The sequence below is a fragment of the Lissotriton helveticus genome, chromosome 10, assembly GCF_964261635.1.
Source record: "Lissotriton helveticus chromosome 10, aLisHel1.1, whole genome shotgun sequence".
In the NCBI taxonomy this organism is placed as follows: Eukaryota; Metazoa; Chordata; class Amphibia; order Caudata; family Salamandridae; genus Lissotriton; species Lissotriton helveticus.
This window is the reverse complement of record NC_136071.1, coordinates 994,268,687-994,292,932: the sequence shown is the minus strand read 5'-3', so window position 1 is coordinate 994,292,932 and position 24,246 is coordinate 994,268,687. Positions and strand designations below refer to the sequence as shown.

General features: G+C 44.8%; 1 protein-coding gene across 1 annotated transcript in view; it reads left to right on the top strand.

The window, feature by feature from the left end:
* The window catches only part of ITGB8 (integrin subunit beta 8), a 295,047-nt gene that overhangs the window by 238,431 nt on the left and 32,370 nt on the right, over nt 1-24,246 (top strand). The window contains 2 exon segments of the mRNA XM_078663672.1: nt 3,426-3,648; nt 9,144-9,244. Coding sequence (XP_078519798.1) covers nt 3,426-3,648; nt 9,144-9,244 — 324 coding nt within the window.

Here is a 24,246-nt window from a genome sequence, read left to right as displayed (position 1 = left end):
GGGCTATTGCACATCTGCCCCTGAGGAGGAGCAGAAAAACGGTTGCATTTTTTTGTGGGGTGCATTGGCCGCCCATCTTGGCCAGACCCCACCCCTACATCAATGAAGAAAAAATCCCTGGTTTCTAATGGGCTTCCTGGGGGCCAGGGGGACAGAAAAACTGAAATTTCATTGGGGGTCGGAGCATTTTCATACCCATTCTGGGCAGCCCACACCCCAAAATCAATAAAAAATCCCTGGTTTCTAGTGGGCATTCTGCCCCTATGGAGGGCAGATTGGGGGCAACTGCCCCGTCTGCCCCCTGGGGGGGGCAGAAAGACTGACATTTCTCTGGGGAGGTGGGGTCATTGCCAAGACCTTTTTGGGCAGCCCCCACCCCAAAGTCAATAAAAAAAATATGCCCTGGTTTCTAGTGGTCTTTCTGCTCCCCTGGGGGTCATGTTGGGGGATACTGCCGCCATCTGCCCTCCGCGGGCAGAATGACTTGAATTTCAATGGAGGTTGGGGCATTTTTATGCCCACTTTGGGCACCTCCCACCCCAACATCAATAAAAAAAATCGCTGGTTTCTAGTGGGGTCACCGCCACCCCGGGGGGCAGATTAGGGGCTACTGCCACAGTCTGCCTTCGGGGGGCATAAAGACTGATATTTCTCTGGGGCAGTGAGGGCATTGCCATGCCCTTTTGGGGCAGCCCCCACCCCAATATATATAAAACAAAATCTTTGGTTTCTAGTGAGGGCAGAAAGACTGCACTTTTTTGGCATGGGGTGGGGCATTTTCATGCCCATATAGGGCAACCCCCACCCCTAATTATAATAAACAATACTAAATCCCTGGTATGTAGTGGGCTTTTTGCCCCCAGGGTGCAGATTGGGGTTACTACCCCATCTGCCCTCCAGCGGGGGGGCAGAAAGACTGTCATTTTGCTGCAGGAGGGGTGGGGGCATTGACATGCCCATATTAGGCAGCCCCACCCCTATTACACAGTAAAAAAAAACTGGTATCTAGTGGGCTTTCTGCCCCCCTGGGGTGCAGAAAGACTGAATATGGCCCAAACCAAATGGGGGAGCAGAGGCCCTTGTCCAAGGGGCCATTCCCCCTTCCCTGGTGCTAGTGGGTGGATCCCTGCTTGGAGATCCCCCTCCATGGGTGATTCCCACTACGGAAGGCTACCATTAGACAGAGGAGATTCTCCCCTTTCCAACGATACCTCTCCCAAGTGTTTAGGTGCTCGGGGGCTGAGATTGCCCCACAAGTACTGAAACACTAAAACTGAATCTAAGTTTCAGTTTAGTTTTCAATCTAATGCAATTGCCATTGCTCCTGTCCTCATCACGGAATGGTTCTATCATGAGCACAGAAGCACTGGTGCTCATGACGGAACCCTTTTGTCATGAGCACCGAAGGGGTTAAGTAAAGGTGTTTTTTTAATTGTGTATTTGAAAATGCCATTTTTAAAAAGTGGGCATTTTCTTGTTTAATCATCCTGTGTGCCTCTGCCTGTTTTTGTATTCACTGTTTGGTTTTAGAGTGACAGGAGATAGGGAAATGCATTCTGTCTAGACAATCAAAAAGGGGGTTGAGGTGCCTTACCTTTGTGACTCATAGCCAAGTTGAATAGACCTTTCTGCATTTAGAGTGATGGGAAGTGTTTTCATTAGCACCTAAATATGCTGTGTCTGCTCTGCACAATGCTGTATCCACCTCCTGTGGAGAAACTGGACTAGAGAAGACAGAACTGGCTTCCACTGAGCAAGAGGGATTACTGCCTAGATTTCATAGGGAAAATAGTATACATATTGGGACCCGGACCCCTGAACTTTAGAACTTGTTTGTACTAAGGAATATGCCAAGAAGAATCGTTGGAGAACCTGTCAGGAGAAACTACTACTTTGCTGTGTGCTTGCTGTGTTCGCCTGCAGAGGTTGCTTGAGGTAGAGCTTGCCCTCTGCTCAAGAAGTCTCAGGAATAGCAAGGAATTCAAGATCATCAGCTTCCAGTACTGGGAACTGTGTGTTTTGTACTACATCAGAAGAAAAAGTAACCCGACGCTGTCAACGATGCCATTGCCAACTCCATCACTTGTTGGCACTGCAGGGAGCACCGCCCACTTTGAACTGCAACCCTGGTCTCACCACTGCCGCCGCTGAGCCACTGCTTGTACTGTGACCTGAGGGCAGCACACCGACTTGCTCCACATCTCTGCTCTGATATTCCTAATGATGATGCTCCACACCAAGCTAGACACCACTGCCTTCACTGTGGCCTGGGGGCACTGCTCGAAAGTTACTTGACCCATTTCCCCTCCCACACCGCAGTAATTGCCCACTGATGCCTGCGCCATCAGCTCCAGATCATCTACCGATGATAGTGCTTCAGCAAGGATGCAGCGGCTGCCTGCACCGTGAACTGCTTAACACAGCAGCCCTGGTTTCACTGACACTGCTCGATACCTTCACCGAGCTGCTGCCTGCAACTCGACCTGTGGGTACCAGACGCCGCATTGCTCAACTTCGCACCATATACCCAACGCCTGCCAACTCCTGCGCTCCTGACTTCAACCTCACGGATTTCGATCTGCAACGTATGTGACATCAAGGGCCCAATGACTCCTGAAACGACCTCCGAAACGACGTCTGTCAATGCTGCCCCTTTGAAGCTCATCCCACGGTCAACAACGCCCTGCATTTTCAAGGTACTGTATTGCGGGTCGTCCCAACACCATAGCTGACCCACAACTCTGTTGTCAGCCTGAACTGTTGGATTTGTTTGTTCATGACAGCAAGATAGCCCTGGAAAGAGCTGTTGACTTCAAGGAACTGTATTTTAAGTCTATTTTTGAAAATCATTCATGTTTTGATTACTTTATTTTGGATCTTTATTGTTTGGGACTTGTTTTACACAGATAAATAGTGGCTATTTTTCTTAAACTGGTGTGGTGTCCTTTTGTAGTTGCTTCACTGTATTACTGTGTGTTATGTGCGAAAGCTTTGTTCATTGCCTCTGAGATAAACCTGACTGCTCGTGTCAGGCCACCAAAGGGGTGAGCAGGGGTTATTTTAGAAGTGTAATCCACCTTACCGTGACTAGAAGGAAGAGTCCCTACTTAGACAAAGTGCATACCACTGTCCACAGTTCTAACATTTCCCTATAGAAAAAATAGGAGATGAAGAAGGGGAAACTTACATTCAGAAGTTTGTAAATAGCATTTTGCAATACAACAAAATGCCATTTGTATATAGGCCACTGTATGACCTATCCAGGAAGCTATTTAGGAGTATGTCAAAATACTCCTGTAGAACTACATCCTAAACTCATAAATGTGTTTGTGAGCCGGTCCCATAATACTTTTATTGATGATATTAACATTAATTTTAAGTGCAATTTAACTTAAATAAATAAAAAACATGTTTTGGTGTTGCAGGCAAAGGGGAATGTGAAGATGGTAACTGTAGATGTTCGATTGGCTGGGATGGTGACCGGTGCCAATGTTCATCTTCAAAAGAAAAATGCATGAATGCAAACAGAGAGGTCTGCAGCGGACGAGGTACTTGCACTTGTGGTCACTGTGTATGCTCTAAACCTGGAAGCTTTGGCCCTTTCTGTGAATACTGCACTTCCTGTATCAGCGCATGTGAAAATAACTGGTAAGTTTTAAAAAAAAGGCATAATTAAACACCTTCCTCCTCACTGACTGCTCACATTGTTTGTGTTAAAACAAGTTTCACATATATGGGTCTCACCTATGGAAGGATGCTTCTAGCAAATGTTTTACATTTTGATGTTTAGGTTGTGGTAAGTATGTCGTGAAGCATTTGATGGAGCACTTATTAATACCAAATGCAGTATGTGTAACATCAGCAATCAGGGATACCTTGTCAATAATGTCAGTCCCAATTTATGATGTATAGTGAGTGTTATACCGTGCATTTTCAGCAGGTTTAACCCCAGACTTTTTGCTTTTGGCCTCCAGTTTTTGGCCCTGTTTTGGTTGGTTTTAGGACTCTGGGCACTTTAGCACTGAATATGCTCTCCATGTAAATTATGGTTATGTATTGGTATTTCCAGATTTGCTCATTGATTTACTGATAGGTCCCTAGTAAACTGCACAAGGTGTGTCCAGGTCCTGTAGTTTAAATGCTGCTAGTGGGCCTGTAGCACTGGTTGTGCCATCCTCACAAGCAGCCCTTCAAAAGGATTCTCAGATCTGCCACTGCAGTGTTTGCGCGCAGTTTGCAACTGCCATGTCTACCTGGCAAGTGCATCCACTTGCCAGGCCCTAGTCTTCCCTTTTCATACATGTAAGTCACCCCTAAGGTAGGCCCAAGGTACCACTGTGGGCAGGGTGCTGTGTATAATAAAGGTAGGACATGTACTGGTGGGTGTGACATGTCCTGGTAGTGAATTACAATGTATTTTGTTTTTCACTCTGGAAAAGCTATCTGTCCCATATGATAGAATGGGAGTTTACTTACAACATCTCATAAGCATATTTCTCCATTGGAACACAGTGGAGAAAAGGGGTTTAGTATGCCTGAACTCAGAATATAAAAATGCATTTGTTAGTAAATATGATTTTTATGTTCTGTGTTTGAAAATACCACTTTTAGAAAGTAGGTATTTTCTTCCTTAGCCATACTGTGTACCTCTCATGAGTTGTGGATTGACGGTCTGGCTATGTAGTGACAGTGGACTGGGGATGTGCATTCACTGTAGACATCCACTGGGGGTGCTGAGGTGTGTCCTACCTTTTCTGGATGAGTCAGGGCTGGGCTGAACAGACCTGGGTTGTATTCAAAGTACTGGGAGGAGTTTCACTAGCAACCAGATTGGTCTGTTCTGCAATTAGAGTGGTGGGAGGAGATTTCCCTTGCACCTGAATAGGCCCTGTCTCCCTTGCACAATGCTGTCTCCACCTCCTGCTGGGAAGCTGGACCAGAGAGGACAGAATTAGTTTGGGCTGAGCACATACACTCTCTGCCCAAAAGAACAAAGAGAAACTGAGTATAAATATTGGGGTACAAGTACATGAATTTGATTTATCTCCGTGCACACCTAGGTTGAACTCGGCAGTTTAAATGTCGATTAATTTTGGCGCTGTCCTTGACGCACTGTGTCTCTCAGTGCCTTTCAATATTAGTGAGTTGTGTGATAGTGTTATCACGAACGGCGCGCTCCTTTAACATGAAACCTGATGGTTTCTACCCAAAATGTATTCAACAATCATCAGGATCAGCCATTTGGTATTGATATCATTCCATTTTTATTCGATACCAAGTTTGAGGCCAGTATCCCTCTTTGGAGTCGCCAGATCCGGGCCCCATGTGCACAGCATCAACTTGCTGTTGCAAAGGCTTCTTGGCTTCCTTCCATCTAGATCTTCGGGCTCCAATTAGCCCCCCACCTCATGCACCTCCTGTGACCATCCTCAGCACATCACTTGCACTGTGGGCCTGCATCTTTGGTGAGCTGCTCCAGGTCCTCTTGCGACTCCTGTGCCCCTGGCCTATGGGTCCTGTTGAGGCTCCCCTGATTTGCTCAGGCCTGCCCTGACTTCCGTGCTTGTGGTGACTCACCTGGACCTTGCTGGTCCTGACACTGCACCTTCTTCACTTTTCACGTGGTTTGCATTTTCCAAGGCTTGTTGGTGCTCCTGACGGACACCGACCCCTCAACTCTCGACATCCCACGTGGTGCAGCTTGTGAATGGCTCCTGGTATTCCACAGCATCAGCTGGTCCTCACAGCTGAAGCTCCAATCTTATCTTATCTTATCTTAGGGGAGACTTATATAGCGCTCTGTCACCATAGGGTTCCTGGCGCTGGGTGGAGCTGAGAGATGTTAGAGAAGGGGGGCTAGCCAGACTGTGTAAAGAGATTGGTTTTAAGAAGTTTTCGAAATTCCAGCAGAGGCGTGGAAGATTTGAGCGATAACAGCAACTGGTTCCAGAGTTTGGGAGCCAGATGGGCAAATCTGCAGCCACCGTATTTTTTTAGTTTAATTGGAGCCACAGTCAGAAGTTGACGATGGGAGGACCGTAGGTTACGTGCCGGACGGTAAGGAGTCACTAGGGATCTTAGAAAGGCGGGAGACGTACCAGTCACGGCTTTGTAAGTCAGGCAGCCGATCTTGAATGCGGCTCTTTGTTCGACCGGCAACCAGTGGAGTTTGCGGAGCAGTGGTTTTGCAGACTACCACTTTGGGGTCTTATAGGCTAGTCGGGCCCCCTGGTTCTGCACCACTTGCAGCCTATGAAGCAGGTATTTCGGTAGGCCATGATACAGGGAGTTGGTGAAATCCAGGCGGGATAGCACAAGGGCGATCAGGACTTGTATCAGGGCTGCAGGCGAGAGGAGGTGAAACACACTCCTGATTCTCCGGAGCTGAAACATACAAGAAGATACGACTGCACCAACCTGAGGTTTGAGGGAGAGCTCCGAGTCTATGATCACCCCCAGACTCTTTGCCGACTTAGCCGGGACGAGCGGAGGGCCCAACTCTGTAGGCCAAAACTGGGGACCCCAGTGGATGGAGCTACTGCCCGGGAGAATTAGTTCTGTCTTCCCTGGGTTCAGCTGAAGCTGATTGAGGTTCATCCATTGCTGGATATGTAACATGACCGTCTGACAGTCGAGAGCTGCGTTAAGGGTGTTAAGAGGAAAGATGATTTGCAGGTCGTCTGCATAATTGAAGATGGTAATGTCCCAGCTCTTCAAGGAAAGGATGAGCGGGCGAAGATAAAGATTAAAAAGCAGGGGAGACAGAGAAGAACCCTGAGGCACGCCACAGATGGAAGGTTCCCTAGTAGCTGTGAAATGTCACCTTCATGTCTCCTGCAGCACCCAACATCGGTTGGCACTCGACGTCCGGGCCTCGTGATCACTCCTGAGTGGCCTAGAGTCTGTCCCTCTGCTTGCAGGTACTCTTCAACTCGAATCCACCTTTGAGTTCCAACTGACACTTTCGCCTTTTTCAGCCGCGACATCTTCCTGAAGTCTCACATTGAGTTCGACAACGGTTTCCTACGCCACTTCACACATATGCACCCGGATTCCCTGGAGTAGGAATCCGGGATCCTAGGGTATCCACTGGTGGGGTGGCTCTTCAAACACTTGTCTTCCACAGGGTCCACTGGGAAGGGTCCTTCTTCTTTTAATATTCAACCGTGACTTACCCGATGACTTGAACTGAAAACACAGTCGTGTTTCCACTCTGGACACAACCTCCGTGGAGCTCCTAGATACTCAGCATGGGGTGTTCCTTTGGTCCCCAGCATTTCTACATTTTCTGGGTATAGCCTTGACGCGAGTTGTGGTTTGCATACCACTATTTTAGTATATGGTTTGGTCTCCCCCTGGTGACCACTGTGTATTCTGTGTTACTTACCGATCTCTATTGAAAAGTATTGTTTGCATTGTGTATATCTCCAGCTAGGAGATATCTGTATGTGTTAGTGAGTGTCTTATAATAAATACATATTTTTATAAATACACTGTGTGGTTCTTTTTCTCTGAATCTATATCAATGAGATTCTGTTCTGGTAAAACAAGCTACTTTACACTCCTTCTGAAACTATAGGCACGGAAGCTGCTCTCCACAGCTACTACTTAGAGAGCTTTTTAAGGTTGTCTAAGACCATTAAAATTCCCATTAGGGTTGTCTGGATTGGTGCAGGGTGCCCTCTTGCAAAAGTGTGCATTATGTACAAGCCAGCCTCTCACAGTACAGCAGGGTGAACTTAGGGGCATATTATCAAGGGGGTTTATCTCCGCTTTTTTGGCTTTAAAAGCCAAGAAAGCGGAGATAAAATTATCTCCCTATTACCTAGCTGTCGCTAACACCAGTTAGCGACAGCTAGTAGGAGATAGCGACCATCTTGGGCCCCACTTTGCATGTCAGTGATATTTATCACTAATGAAATGCAAAGTGGGCGTGCCAAGATGTTAGCGACTGGATTAAGTCGCTAACATCGCTATCTCCTATTACCAACTTTTGGAGATATTCGCGCTAAGCGCGAATATCTCCAAAAGCTAACACCTGCCCTGAGCAGTTCTTAGCCATGTTATCCAATGGGAGGTGGATAAAATGGCTAAGAGCATTAGCTCGGTAATGACTTTTCAGCGATATTCATGCATTGCGGCCGTTTTTTATCGCATTTGCGATAAACCTTGGTAATACCAAGGTTTATCTGCGATAAAAATCGCCGCAGCTCAGCGGTAAAGTTTTGTCTCTAACCAAGAAATAGCGATAATTATCACTATTGCTTGGTAATATGCCCCTAGGATCTTTGGAAGAATAAAGTGGAATCCCTAGTGCAAAATTAAACAAAGCAAAAAAGCAGTTAGATATGTCTTGCAAAATTATATTAGTATCAGTTTGCTATAATCCGAATTAAAATAAAATGCTGTAGCTCAAAAAGTGTAGAAACATGCAGAGAAATATATGTTTTCATAAAAAAATCTCCTTTCTGCTTATCAGTGTTTATCTTGAAAAATAGGGCAGAAGAAGGAATAGCGAGGTTTAATTTCATTTTTTAAAGTGCATCTTTGATTAAGCTCCCTGGCCTGCCTTTCACCTTGGCTGCTGGCTCTCACAGTATGCATTTCTGATGTCAGAACTCAAATATATTGTCATTACAGATTACAAGCTTCTTTATTACTTTTTTACAGGCTACCATGGATAACACAAGTAACCTGTAATAAGGAAATTAGAGGCAGTTTTTGTTTTATAAAAGGGAATCAGAAGTCAACGTTTTACAAATAAAAATTAGGATTTGGTGATTATATTTTATAATCCTGATAATTATTTTCAGAATTACCCCCATACCCTCCATCAGTGCTTTTGTTGGATTAATACTCTTCTGGACTGCCTGCTACCCTGAAAATGTGACAATGTGTTTTGTCATACTAATAGGTCTACGTGCTCATGACAGTGTTTGATGCAAGCTGATATAACAATAATGTATGTATGTCATATTTATTTTGCCTTTACTAGAAGGACATCTTTCAATAGTATTATTGTTTTGAAAATGTCCTGAGTTACCTTATTCGGTACTACTGCAGAGATTTTAAGTAGCTGTAAATAAACTATGTAGAATATGGATGTGTGATATCTAAAACTGTCATTCTATATTTATTTTCAGGAACTGTCTGAAGTGTCATATTTTTAATATGTCACACACTATGAACTATCACTGTAAAACCTCCTGCACTAAAATTGTATATTACCTTGACCAAACATCAGGTACGTAAAATCTTGTTTTAAAAAGCAAAAGCATTATTAAGTGACCTCACGGCATTGGTATATGTTGCTGGCAAACACTGAAAATACATTAAGGAAAGCAGAGTACTTTTTGCCAATGTTAAAAACACATCTCTGTAGTTGTTTTAGAGGAAAATACACCCTATGTATATGTAAATACTCATAGCAAGGCCGGATTTTCGTCAATCATTAGAAGATTTCTTCCTCAGAATAACACATTTAACAGGTGTAAAAAAAATAGCAAATCAAAACCCATCAATATTTTCTAGATATCGTGGGCCTCACTAACCATGCATTTCCTCACACACTAATTTATTTTTTATTTGACCAAGTGAAATGTTTTTTAGTTTTACGAAACTGGACTAATTTAGAATACTGCAGATGGCCTACTGTCCATTTGGGCGGAGGAGGACATAACCTCCGCCACCCTGGCTGGAGAACTGCCAACCATATATGGAAATCTCTGCCTGCCCTGAGGCGATCTCTTTGCCTTTGGGGTAGCCGCTGCCAAGCTCTACTGAAGGCCCCAGAGTTTGCCTGGCAGCTGCCATATTTCAGATGGCTGATCACCTGACTTTTTTTTTCTTTCAAAAAACAACTCATGAATCAGGAGTTTGGTTTTTAAAAACTAGGGACCATGGCCCACATGCATCAAGCATTTTTGTAGTCGCAAACGGTGCGATTCCTTAAAATCGGCCGTTTGCGAATGCAAAAGTGCTTTTTGGGATGCATGAAGCAATTTTAGAATTCGTAATATTTTTGCGAGTTCTAAAATTGCGGGTGCTTTTAAGAAGTCGCAGATGTGCGACTTCTTAAAAGCAATGCATCATTACTTTGACAAGTTGAAATTCGCAATTAGGGTGCCAAATTTACCGAGTGGTTGAACCACTCGGTAAATTTGGAAAAAGTGTTTAAAATGGTGAAAAAGTATTTTTTTCAACATCCATGTTTAACACACACATGTCCTTAGGACATGTGTGTGTGAAACATGATGCGAAAAATACATTTCAGGGGTGCATGGGGGGGTCCTTTGGACCCCCCCCTGCACCCATGAAATTTTCTAAGTGCCACTCGCAATTCCCATTGACTCCTATGGGCCTTTTGGCCCATAGGAATCAATGGGAATTGCGAAAATTAACTTAAGAATTCGGTATTCATTTGGGATTCGGTAAAAATTGCGATTTTTACCGAATCACAAATGAATACCGAAAATAATGATGCATAGCATTTTGCACTTCTTAATTTGCGATTCCTTATTTTTCGCAAATTAGGAAGTGCAAAATGTCACATTGATGCATGTGGGCCCATATCCCCTGAGAGTTTTCTACCAGAGTATGGCCGTCATTTTGTTTTCTCTTCGGCACCACCAGGGTTTCCTGGAACCTGACTCTGAATAGAGCAATAGAATAGTATGTTGGACCATTTGTGACAGCACCTAAAGATAGTGGTATCTCCTTTCAACAATAGGATGACAATGAGGCACCTACACCAACAGCCTCAACTGCATTCCGGCAATTGGTATAGGGTTTCCACCAAGAGAGCCAGCAGGGGCACTTCTTTAGAAACATGACAGTCTGCTTCACTCTATATGGAGAGGGAAATATGCCAATTTGGCGAACAAGGTACTCTTCCACATTTGTGATGGAGTTCCCTGTCTGCCAATCTATAAATCACAACTCAGGTTTGTAATATGGTTTGTGGAATTTCAAGGCACATTTGTCAGATGAGGGTTGTAATTAACGGAAATTTGTAAATTTCCCCAAAGTGAAATGTTTGGAATCTGCCATTCACATATTACACAACACATTTGTGCCCAAACTGTTATTATCTCATTTTCAGTTACACTCTCTCATACACGTGTATAAGTAGTTTGCAGCTAAAATACAAATTTTGCTGCAATCCCAACTCTGTCAATGTGTATGTTGGGCCGTTTGTGACATCACTTAAAGATAGTGGTATCTCCTTTCAACAATAGGATGACAACACCAAGGTATATGTCATATAGCTGCCCCTGAATCCTCTGTGGAGATTTGCCTACTGTGCATTCCAAGGAGAACACAGAGTAGGCAAATCTGCGCACACTCCGCAGCAGAGCGGAGCTGACCAGCCCCCGCCTCCACCCCCCTATAAAGAATTTGTTAAAACTACATTACAAGTAAAAGTATAAAGACTTACCTTGACTGCGTCGTCCCCAGGCTTCCGTTCTCCTCTTCGTCGTCGTCTCAGGGTGATCTGCTCATGCACGCAAGACAGTGCATGCGCATTTCTGGCAAGGAATGCTCATGCGTGGACGTGTGCGTACGCACAGATCACCCTGAGACAGTGATGAAGAGGAGGACGGCAGCCTGGGGATGCTGCAGTCAAGGTAAGCCTTTATTCTTTTACTTGTAATGTAGTTTTAAATAATTCTTAATAGGAGGGGTGGAGGCGGGTGGCGGAGCGGAGTTCCACGGAGTTTGTCCCCAACTCCGTAGACCTCTGCATAGTCCTGCTCCACCAGCTCCGTCCAGGGTTAAATTTAAACACATATTCTCTCTCACAATCTAAAACTGGTACTAGAGGTTATAGTTATCTTCTAATTTGACTACTGGCTTCCTGAAAAACAGACACTCCATCATCTTTCTCAATAGGATTTGCTTTTTAAGTTTGATGGTGGGGAGAGGAAGAGTTACCCACTACACTGGACTTATGATATCTGTAGCAACTCAGAAGATGTGGCGTCTATCACCTGGAGACTCCACCTTCTAAAATTTAATGTAATATATGGACATTTATAGAGTGCGCAGTTACCTCAGAGGAGGCGTCCTGGCACTAGCAACAGACTAACAAGAGGATCGACCAAGAGGCTAAGCCTGAAGAAAGAGCCAGGTTTATAAAGCACTCCTAAACTCTAGTTCTGTTTCAATCAGGCATAGATGGGCCGGCAGAGAGTTCCAGAGTTTCGCTATTTTTACCGCAAAGGGCCGGCAACTTTGCTGGACTTTAGAAAAGCATGGAAAACTAAAGGAGCCGCAGGTGGTTTGATCTTAGGGCTCGTTCCTGATGATATAAATGCAACCTCTGCCTGAGATACCTAGGGCCTATGTCCCAAGTTGCTGTAAAGGCCAGGGTCAGTGACTTAAACGCTATCCTTCTAGTTACCGATAAGTCTGGGCGGTGACCTCTGCTCCACTTGTGGAGTTAGCGGAGTTTTCCACACTCCACTTACAAGGAGCTCATGGAGTTCTGAAAAACGCAATGCAGAGTTTTTTGTCCTTGCTCACGATCGTCAACGTCAAGTTGTTTTCAATGGAGCTCCCAACATTCCAATGTTCTAATACATGTTAACTCAGCCCTCCAGTGTAAATTACATCCCCGGTATTGGTAACTCCTGGGGTAGTTGGCAGACGTTAGCCTCTCATGGCACCTACACTATGTGGAGCAAAGGCAACCTTGGAATGCCGTCCCTCTTCATATTGAGGATGTTGCTCTGTCTCAGATTTTTAAATCACTCTCAAATAATCTGCTTCTTGGGAAAGATCTGTGTTTGGATGCTCAATCATGCAACATCTGCAGAACTTGATAATGAAGTTCTTTTCCCACTGCTCTCCTTCATAGTAGGCTAATCTTAAACTATTCTCTCTCTCAACCTATGGAATTTTACCTTACTCTAGGATCATCCTAGTTTTAAGTTGGTACTGCACGCTAAATTGAGTGTTAAGCTACACACTGCTCCCCTTTCTTTCTTATTCATGTTCTCAGTTTGCTCCAATGTTTCTACCACTTAGGCTACAACAACTCCATATGCACTCTATTGTTGCATCCCTTAAAGATGATTCTGAAGCACTATTTAAGGTCAACTCTTGGTCTTAAAATGTCAAGCTCCACTTAATGTATTTTACTATTTTGTGCCTTGCGTGGTTGACTGTTAGATCTGGGGGTCTCTTGTTGGCAATGGTATTCACCTTTGTCTAAATAGGGACCCTTACTTCTAAGTCAGGATATGGGGATTACACTCCTAAATAACCCCTGCTCACCCCCTTGGTAGCTTGGCACGAGCATACAGGCTTATCTCAGAGGCAGTGTGTTAAGCATTTGTGAATATACACAGTAATACAGTGAAAACACAACACAGGTTTTATAAAAATAAGTATTGTTTACATAGACTTAACACAAGACCACAAACGACAAAAATCCACAATACTATACTTAATGTTGTGCCTTGTGCCAGGACCAGCGTTTTAGGTCCTCCCAGCGCTTGTGGCATGCCCTAGCACTCCTGGTGTGGACCCCCTCTGCACTGCAGCTCTTACCAATGTTGGCCCATAGCCTGGCCCGGGCTGCAGTGCTCTGCTGGTATTCAGGGTCCCCATATAGCTGAGGATATTTGGCCAACACCCCCTCTATCAAGATGTCTAATTCCCTTTCTGTGAAAGTGGGTGCTTTCTCTTCATAACCCTCAGCCATTTTGGGGCAAATAAGTTTAATGAGAGAGAGCAGCGGGATGGCAGAGGATCTGATCTGTGATAGAGCATGACTCAAAATGAACAGAAAATGGCTTCCAAAACCTTCATGTGATGGATTTCCTGTCTCCTACTTCCTGTATAAGATTTCCTGTATGAAATGATGTGTTCCGGGTTATTTCCGGATTACGGCCCGAAAACGTAGTTTCTGATTCTGGAGCGGCGGGTCCGCATCCAAGCATTACGCGCCGAAACCGGAAATTACGTTTTTGGGCCGTAACCTCCGAAATTAACCCAGAACACATTATTTCATACAGGAAATGTTATACAGGAAGTGGGAGACAGGAAATACATCACAGGGACTTGTTGGCAGCCATTTCGTATTCATCCTGATCCATCCGCAATCGCTAATCAAATCCACTTCCATCCTGCAGTTCTGTTCTGGAAAAACCTGAAATGACAATGCAGTTTAAAATTATGAACATGTAACAAAAGAGGGAACAGACCATTTAATAAAATGTTTGCACGGACAGGGGGTAGTGACACAACATCAAACCCCAGTTTCATTTTCTCCTACTTTGCATTATGGTACATGTAGTCCATATTAAATGCTCATGACAAGAGTTGTGTGATGTGTTACGTAACAATGGGGTGGAGCAGTGCTGTATATCACAGACACATGGTGCCTGATTCACCCATGACATCATCACTCACGTTTTGGGCCCATCATTTGTGGGGGAGTCAAATCTGTTGAGTGCACAGGCCTGAGACTGCAATGGTTATGGCCTTTTGTGATTGAGTGACCCATCTTCATAAGGACCAGGTAGGTCTCTCAGAACATGTATAGTTTTACATCTGCGTGAATATATATTGTTTAGGGACATCCACTACACTGATCGCTGACATGGGCACATGACCTGAGGCACGCTCAACCTTTTGACTACTGTTCAACAGCCGTGATTTACATGCAGTGAGTGTGGCTTGCAAAGAAGTCCCAGGATGGAATATATTGACACAGTCGTGTCTATCCAAGTTTCATCATTGACAACAGGCAGCAAACCACATTTTGTCCATGACACTACAGGTTGCTCATGTGAAAAACGTTGCAAAGAGCTGATCACAGACTTGCATACCCTGACCTCGGTTATGTGCAATGGCCCGGTTTCCCAGATTCAGAGCTAGCCGAGGTTCCAGAGGTATGTGTAAGCCATGCGTTAAAGCAATGTTGTGCAAAACACAACAGGCTAATATGATAGTGCACACAATTTCAGGGGAGTGCAGCAGCACACCCCCAGTCAAGACATCTGAATCGCAAATTCAACAGACCAAAAGTGCGCTCTATGATGGCTCTAGTCGTATGTGTGCCCTATTGTACCTACGCTGAGGTACAGTGTTTGCATGCCTGTAAGGGGTGAGGAGATGTGGGGAGAGTGCATATCCAGCGTCACCTGAGGAGGGAAAAAAGGGCAGTTGGTTACATTTTCCTCTTTGATTTGCACAGGGCACGATCTATACTTTAGTGCATGCAGTGTCTGTTGGGCCACGTATGTAGCTTTATGATTCTTATTGTACAATGGTTAATGTTGTGTGGCATTCAGAAATTTCAATAACACATATCCCTCATTTTTAGTGCTTGGTACTTACCCAGTAACCACATGTTGCCAAATTCTCCCGCGGCCATTCACCGGGCAAGAGGTGACATGAGGAATACAAAGCTGTCATGGGTACTGCCTGAGAACACTGCATGCACATCAATGAAGCTCCCACTGGCATCACAGACAGCTTGAACATTGATGGAATACCATTGGTGTCTGTTGCAGAAGATGTGTGCAATGCGGCGGGGTGGCTGAAGGGCCACGTGTGCAATCAATTGCACCAAGCACACATGGGACGTGTGCAATGAGATAGAAATCTTGTGCTGCCCTTTGTCTACTGGCCAGTGTATGGGGCATTTATATGTGGTTGTGGGCTCTAGCAGTGATGCATCTTAGTAACTAATGCAGGCACCGCAACTAGCTTGCCTGGGAAATGCCCACATGGTTACTTGAGACCCTTTGGAAAGACCCAGTTGCAAAGAAATGGAAAGCAGAAAGGATCTTGAGATAAGCTGGTATTGCATGGGATCAGCAGATCATAGAGTCAAGTTCCTGCTCCCACTCATACCATACCATATGCAAGATTACTTCTGGAGGGAAACGGTACCTAGCCCTTACATCTTGGCTGGTGTTAGATCTGGGGGTTTCTAGTTGCCAATGGTATTTACCTTTGTCCAAATAGGGCCCTTACTTCTAAGTCAGGATAAGGAGATTAAACTCCATAATAACCCCTGCTCACCCCCTTGGTAGCTTGGCACGAGCAGACAGGCTTATCTCAGAGGCAGTGTGTTAAGCATTTGTGAATATACACAGTAATACAGTGAAAACACTACAGATGAACACAACACAGGTTTAATAAATATAAGTATTGTTTACATAGACTTAACACAAGACCACAAACGACAAAAATCCACAATACTATACTTAAAGTTGACTTAAAGATGATAAAGTTGCTTAGTTCAAGTTGATGATAAATGCGACATAGTTCTCAACAAAGTACCTGGATGCGTAACGCAAAGTAAACAAAAGGCTTGCAAAGGGGGAGATGCGTCGGTTCCGTGATCCAGGGGAAAGGATGCGCTGTGCCTTAATGCTTGCGCAGAGATGGGGTTGCGCCATGATCCCTACTGGTGTGGGGGTGATGCGTAGATTCTCGGCCTGCGGGCCCGTTGCGATGCGCAAGATGGCTCCTTGATGCAAGGTGATGATCCGGTTGCGATGCGAGAAGATGGCACCCTTGATGCGATGACGATGCGTAGACGCCCTGGCAGCCTTGCGACGACTCTGTACTGTGGAGCCACAACAGTCCCTGCGACTCGCTCCTCCAGTGATGCAATGGCGGCTCTCTCGATGGCGTCACGCTTCTCCGGTGATGCGACAGCAGGCAGCTTTGATGAAGACCCGCTTCCAGAGAGATGCGGTGGCGGCACGCTTGTCCGGCGATGTGATAATTTCAGCTGTGGCGGCAACACGCTTTCTCTCAATGCGTCGCGCTTCCCCCTCCCAGCGACACGCAAATGTCTGTAGATAGAATTCCAAGCAAAGAAATTCACAGGGGGAGCTGGTAGTGAAGTCTTTTGCCCCTGAGACTTCAGCAGGAGGCAAGCACAAGTTCAAGCCCTTGGAGAATATTCTGTAATATGATGAAAGTCCTTCAAAAGCTCCTTCTCCTTTCCTTGGCAATGAAGCAACTACTGCAGGCCAACCCAGCAAACAGCACACTGGCAGAGGGGCAGTCCAAACTCCTGCTGCTTCCTTGGTTCTTTTCCTTGGCAAAAGGTTTCTTGTTCCAGAGGTGATCTAAAGTTCTTGGGATTTGGTCCCAATATTTATACCCCAAAATCCTTTGTTCTCTGAAGGCAAAGAGGCCTCTGCCTAGTCCAAACCAGTTCCTGAGCACTTTGTTTACATGACTCCTTCCTTCCTTTCACAGTACAGGGCAGAGACATCAGACGCCCCACAGGAGGTGGAGCCAGCACAGGGGAGGGAAGGCACATCCCTGGAGCACTTTGTTGACATGATTCCTTCTCTCCTTTCACAGTGCAGGGCAGAGACATCAGACAAGCCACAGGAGGTGGGTCCAGCATTGTAGAGGGAAGGCCCAGCCCTATTCAGGTCCCAGGTGAAACTCCTCCCTCCCATCTAGATGCAGCTCTCTCTGTTCACCACTGGACTGCCCCAGCCTGTCTCCTGGAATCCCCCAGCCCTGTCACTCAAAACTCCAGACAAGGAATACACAACCTAGCACAGGCAGGCAAGAAAATACCTACTTTCTAAAAGTGTTTTTTTCAAACAAAGAATGTTAAAACCAACTCTACCAAAAGATGCATTTTATCATTCTGAGTTCAGGCATATCAAATTCGAATTTCTACCATGTTCCTTGAGTCAGTTAGGATTATAAGATGTAATAATGTAAATTCCCATCCTATGGAAACAGGTAGCCTTTCAATAGTGAAAAACGAAAATGGCTGTAATTCACTATTAGGACATGCTACACACACCAGGGCATGTCCTACCTTATCCTTACAATACGCCCTGCTCTTGGGCCTACAATTGGGGTGTCTGATGTGAAGCAAAGGGAAGGTTTAGGGACTGGCAAGTGGGTGCACTTGCCAAATCGACATGGCAGTCACAGACTGCACAGAGGCCTTGCAATGGCAGGACTGAGACACACTTTACAAGCTGCTTCTGTGGGTGGCACAACCAGTACTGCAAGCCCACCAGCAACATTTGATTTACAAGTCCTGGGCACACATGGAGTACTGAACTAGCATCTGACAAGTAAATCAAATAACCCAATCATGGGATCACTAATTAGTACATCAATTTAAAATAGGGAGCACTTGCACTGTGGCACTGAATATCAGTGGCACAGTGCCCAAAGCATATAACCAGCAAAAACATATCAAAAACAGAGGAGGCAATCAGACAAAATGGAAGGGAGACTCACGCCAATGATGCCAGGTCTAACACTGACGGTTTCCCTTTTTGCTAACCTGTTTTGGTTGGTCAACAACAATGTTTTAAACATGCTCTGACTGCTCAGTACCTTATAAACCTCTTGTACACTCAGGTGTCACCAATTATGATACAGAAAGGACAGAGGGAAGACCCTGAGTTAGGTGGGGAGGTCGAGCTGAAAGCAGAGGGAGTGTGAGGGCAACAGAAAGGAGTAGAGTGTGGAATTTTTTCTATGCCTTGCTCATGCAACCTCTCCTGCTGCATAGATGGTCTATTAAATAGGTTTCTTTCCAGATGGGCATGCACAAAAAAACATGCAAATGGGTAGAGACCAATAACTGAGCTAAACGCTTCAAAAGAAGTATCAAGCTTTTCTCTTGTTAACAATTTTAAATATACCCTTGCCTTTCCTAACCCAGGAACTGTAGTCTGGTCATCCCATGTAAAATTCAGGTTTCATTGTTTTGTGCCAAAGAAGGCTAAATACAATTTTAAATGTTGTAAATATTGGAAAAACAAATAAGTAAATATATATTTGTATTTATTAAACGAATAGTCGGCGTCCAATTTGTTAGATGTATATTTTTGTCCTCACATTTGATGTAAATAGCATCCGTTAACAAGCATAAATATTACAGGCCAAGTAAACGTTATGAAAAATAGTTGTGTGGATCAGAAAGAACACATTCTTGGAAGAGGCCGGTCCAGTTCCTAATTATGCTTATGGTGGCGGTTGGACAGGCAAAGTGTACTATACTGTCTCCACACTCCATAATTCATGTGTCCCAACCAGATTATGTTCTATGCTGCTTATGCATCACCAAGCCTCAGAGCACCACTGTAGGACAGAAATTCAAGTCATTATCCCAGAGTAAGTCAAGATGAAGGAAAGGACCTAAGGGAGTTTGCCTTCAAACGTACACGAATCATGAGTGTGAGCGACACCTAGCAAATCCACTGGCAGAGCCCATCTACCTAACATGGCCCCAGGAGAAACAAGCTGCATAAGACAGCAGACTTACAGAGCCTCCATCCACACTGTATTCAGATACAACCATTAGCTTTATTCTGAGGTCAGCCTGGTATACAAGGTGTCCTATGCCAATATTCCTTATTACCTGTCTGAGGCACTAATCATAGCAGGGGTCAGAAAACTATTGAAACATCCACCACTGTGCTTATAGTTCACAGTTTCCTAAGTTGCACAAGCCTTATGAAGCAACAGCCCAGGAGTTTGGAAATGCTTTCCCCTGAGGTCCCACCAGACATTCATAAAGGAACTTAAAAACCCATTGTTCAATCATCACCTCCCCACTAAGAGTTTCTGAGCCAGAAAAGCAGCATCTTCCGCAAATGCTGGCTCTCTACCTCTTGATTTTCTTTCCTATTCTCCTTCCCCTAGCCCTCTCATTTTCTGTGTTTTCGTAATTTTCTTTTTAAGGACTATCTGGCCTCTGGATGAAGTGCCTACGGCTGACACTCTTCTGCATGACAGTTGTTTTTCTGACTCCCAGCCATGGTTCTTAATTGATCTCATGAATTACTCATGCTTCAAATGGCAGCATGGTGCAATATGATTTTTGATACTTAGTATTGCTGATTATACATTAAATATTCTTTTTTCATGCTCTATTCCATTCTATGCAGTGTTCGGATTCACCCTGGGCCTAGTTCAGCCTTAAGAAAACAACTTCAATAACATATTCAGCAAATAAACATAAACTGCAGTGGCCTTTTCTAGGCCTGACTGCAGATTGATTTAGTTGTTTTCCTCTACTCATGTCATCAACACAATAACTCACAGAGGGGGATTTGGGTTATCCTAGTTCAGTCAGTAGCTTGTTTCAATTATCCTAATTTAACCATTGTTTGTAAATAGTATTTCGCATTCAGCATAAGTCTACAGCATTTTAGTCACATTTACATGTTATAGTGGTGATTTTCGAAATAGGCCATGTCTATATGCTGCTGAGAGTTGAGATGGATTTTCTGTGTTGCTGCTGCATTATTTCACCTGGAAGAGAACATACTATTGTCCCTCAGTGACCACGTCATTGTGACACTTGCAGCACAATCAGCTGACCCACTCCCTAGTACAGCCACCTGAGTCCTATATATTATGAGGGGCGTGTACTGCAAGATTATCCTTCATTGTAACCCTAGTGAAATTATTTTATTTTGTTAAAAGGAATTTTATGGAATTTCCTACAAAATGATGCAAACATTCACAGAATACATTGCTATCATCTCACGTAAGACAAGGACACGTACTACAATAATAGGGCAACACTGCGTGTGAAATGACTCATGCCTTGCTATTTTTGGCTAGGTTCTGGCACTCCTCACTGCATCCTGCTCCTTCCTGCCTGTTTCCCCACTCACCCCACTCCAATTGGCCCCATTTCCATCCCTATCAGCCCCTGTTTAACTTAGAATGTACTTTTGTCCCATTCCTCTGGTCTGGTGTGCTTTATTTTTGAATTCTTTTGCACAGCTTGTCAACTCTTTTTTCCACCTCATCCACCCAGTATTGCCAGATGTAGGCTCAGGGTAACGCTTTCACTGGCCACACACGGTTGTGACCCCTGTAACATTTTTTCTGAGGACAAGATAGTAGCATTAGTTTTTTATATGCTGAGCTACCTCCCATCATGTTGGCAGCTGATTATAACCTGGGAGCACCAACTGCTCTTGGGTGAGAGCAGAGCAGCATGCGCTACTGCACCGGCTCTGCATGCTTCCAGTGGCAGTGTGGCAGGTGGTGCATCGTGAAGAAGATATCCACTATTTAGAGAAAAGTGCTACTCTACGTGCTCGGAATAATGAAGTGGTGGTGACAGGTAAGTCAAGTTTTAGCTTTTTGAAATGTTTTAACCCCTTTGGAGCAGTCATTACATCACAGTTAAGTGTATGTGAGTTTAATACATTCTTGATGTCTTTTATTTTAGTATTTGCTCTGCTTCCAACCCCCACAGGCAACCAACCTTCGGCTATGTGCAGCAGGGGGTTTGCCACCTGGTCATAGATGAGGAATGGAAGGTTTTTCTTAGTGGAATTGAGGGAACCACTACTTCTCCTCTTCAATATTCTACAGCTCTTCAGCATCATCCAACTTATTTTCTAAGAATTCCAGTCTCCTGAGTCTCACCGCCTTATCTCTGCACTCCCATGCCGCCTCCATTTGTTGACTTTTTGCATCTTTCTGGTCTAGTCTCTCGGTCCCAGTCTCCTTCAGCATTCTCCTTGTGGCACGTCCTTCTGTAGTCCTCCCTCACCTTCTTACTGTATTTTATACTAGCCTTCTCCCTCTCCTGGAATCATCTTACGAATGCTCTCTCATCATTCTTTTCTGTCTATTATTTTCCCCTATAGTCCTTTCTCTATTCCTTTGTCCTCTGTTTCTCTCTTCAGGTCCCGACTCTTGATGACATCCTTGCTCTGCATGTAAGTCTCTGATCCTCCCTTGACATTCTGCATTTTTTATTTTTGCTTTTTCTTTTTATTATATTGTCCTGCTGCATCAACCTATGTACTTTATCTCTGATAGTTTATTCATCTACCTTATCCTTTTTTTTTTTCATACACGATGACAATAGTTATGACAAATTATATAGCAGATGCTATTGCATTATTTTGACCAGCACCTATAATGGAGAAGAAAATTAAATACCGACACATGTGCCACTAGAAAACTAAACACAGTCAACATACAAACGTTAGAAATCAAGGAAAGAGAGAAAACACTTATTCTTCAATCCATTTGGTCAGTGCTGCCCACACCTTCTTACCTCATTCCTGTTTCCTACGACCTTTAAGTCTGTGCACTGCTAGGTCCATACTATGGGCCCTATTAGGATGGCGGACGGACCTGCGTCTGTCCGCCACCCCAGAGATGGAGGGACCGTCCGCAGGGGCAGCGGCGGTCCCTCCGTGCAAATTAGGATGTGACCGCCACCCTGGCGGTCACATCCTGTATGTTTAACATAGCGGCGGGTGCTGCTTGAAGCAGCACCCGCCGCAATGTTAAAAATGCAAGCAGTCCATTTGCATGCACAAAGCGGCAGGCACCGCGCGGTGCCTGCCGCTTCGTGCAGGAAAATGCAGGGGGGTACCATAGGTACCCCCCATGTGCACCCCCACCACCCCCCTTCACCCTGGGGGCCCGCAACGGGCCCCAAAAGAAAAGACCATATGCCGACACGGAAAGGCATGTTCCAGCGCATATCCTAATATGGCTGGCGGTGTCTGATAGACACCGCCACTATATTAGAGCTTTTCTGCCGCGGCCTCGCGGCAGAAAATCGGCGGACGGTCTACCCATCCGCCGATGACCCCCCCGGCCATCCTAATCTGGCGGGGGGTCTTCCAACACACCGCAGCAGTGAATCCGCATCCTCCGGGCTGGCGGTAGCTTCTGCCGGCCCGGAAAATGCGGATTCACAGCAATCGTAATCGGGCCCTATATTCGGCCAATAATCTTGCCCTCCAGTTGATAAACGTTGGGGGATCGGGACTGATCCATTGAGCTGTAATATTGGCTCTTAAAATGGCCATTGCTATGAATATTAAGCCAGTATCTGACCTGGTCAGTCCCATAGTATTTTGTGGTTGATCCATCACCAAGATCACTAAACCAGCTGTAATTGTCAAAACTTGCCCAGTACCTGGGTCAGGAAAGCCTCAATATCTTGTAGATATTGAACCAACTTAGGGCAGCTAAAAAACATTTGTATCGTGTTGGTTGCTAAGAGTCCACACCTGCTACATGACTTACCCCGCGGCCCAACCATTTAGCAATTTTCCCCGGGTATAATAAAGTTCAAAGATAGACATATAATGTTGTGCGCTCAAGCTGCCTGTTATTAAACTTTGATTAGCTAATTCAATAGAGCCTTCCATGTCCATACTACTCTGTGACAATTTACTCTCCCATCTCAGAGTCTGAATGGCTAAGTCGTCAGGAAGCATAGAGAGTAAAGTTTGATAGATTTTCCCAAGTCTGGATTTAGATACAAAAATATCCAACAGCGGAACTTTAACATAGTTACCCCGCTCCTGTGTCATAGTTTTTGTCAGGAAGCTTCTAATTTGTAGAAACTTAAAAAAATGTCTTGTGGGGAGTTCGTATTTTTCCAGCAGTTCGAAAAAGGAAATAATATGACCCTCAGAAAAAAAATCTCCAAAACCTTAACTCCCAAGGCACCCCACCCCCTAGCTATTGAATCCTGATAAATCGGCGGCAGTAGGCCATAAGAGAGGAAAGGGGTATGTACATTTAAATTCAAAATCTCTACCTGTCGCCTCATTTTCCTCCATATTGAGAATGCTGATTGAATTATCTTGAATTTTGTTTTCTTGTAGTAAATTGCTTCGGTGATTCAGATCAAACAGTTTTGCGCTTCCTCACCTAATAATAACTCATATATTGTAGCATTGTTTGGTTCAGGGACGACCACCTTATTACCGGCAAGCATTATCCCCATGTGCTGTAACAAAGCTGGCCAATGGTACAACCGGAGAGACGGAAGTCCCCAACTCCCCCTTGATTTTGGATGGATTAGCCATTTCGCTGCCCTTCTAGCTTTATGATAACTCCACAGGAATCTAATACAGATTCTTACCCCCAGGAGACCCTTTCGAATGCTTTCTCTGCATCCAACAGGATCATCCCCAGAGGCATCCTCGCAGCCTGAGCCCAGTCGAGCAGCGCTATTGCTCGCCTGACATGGTCCGATGTATCACGCCCAGGGATAAAACGTGTTGCCGTATGGAGACAAGAGGGTTAATAGCCCTTCCCAGCCTTAATGCTAATATTTTAGAATATATCTTTCTGTCTTCACAGATTAAGGAAATGGGACGATATGAAGAGGGGCTGAGTTCCAGTTTGTCCTTTTTTTTAAAAACTACAATTGTGGTATAATGCCAAGAATCAGGAGTATAGCCAGTCAGAGCTTTTAGAAACAACAGCTCAAGTTCCCCAAGAAGG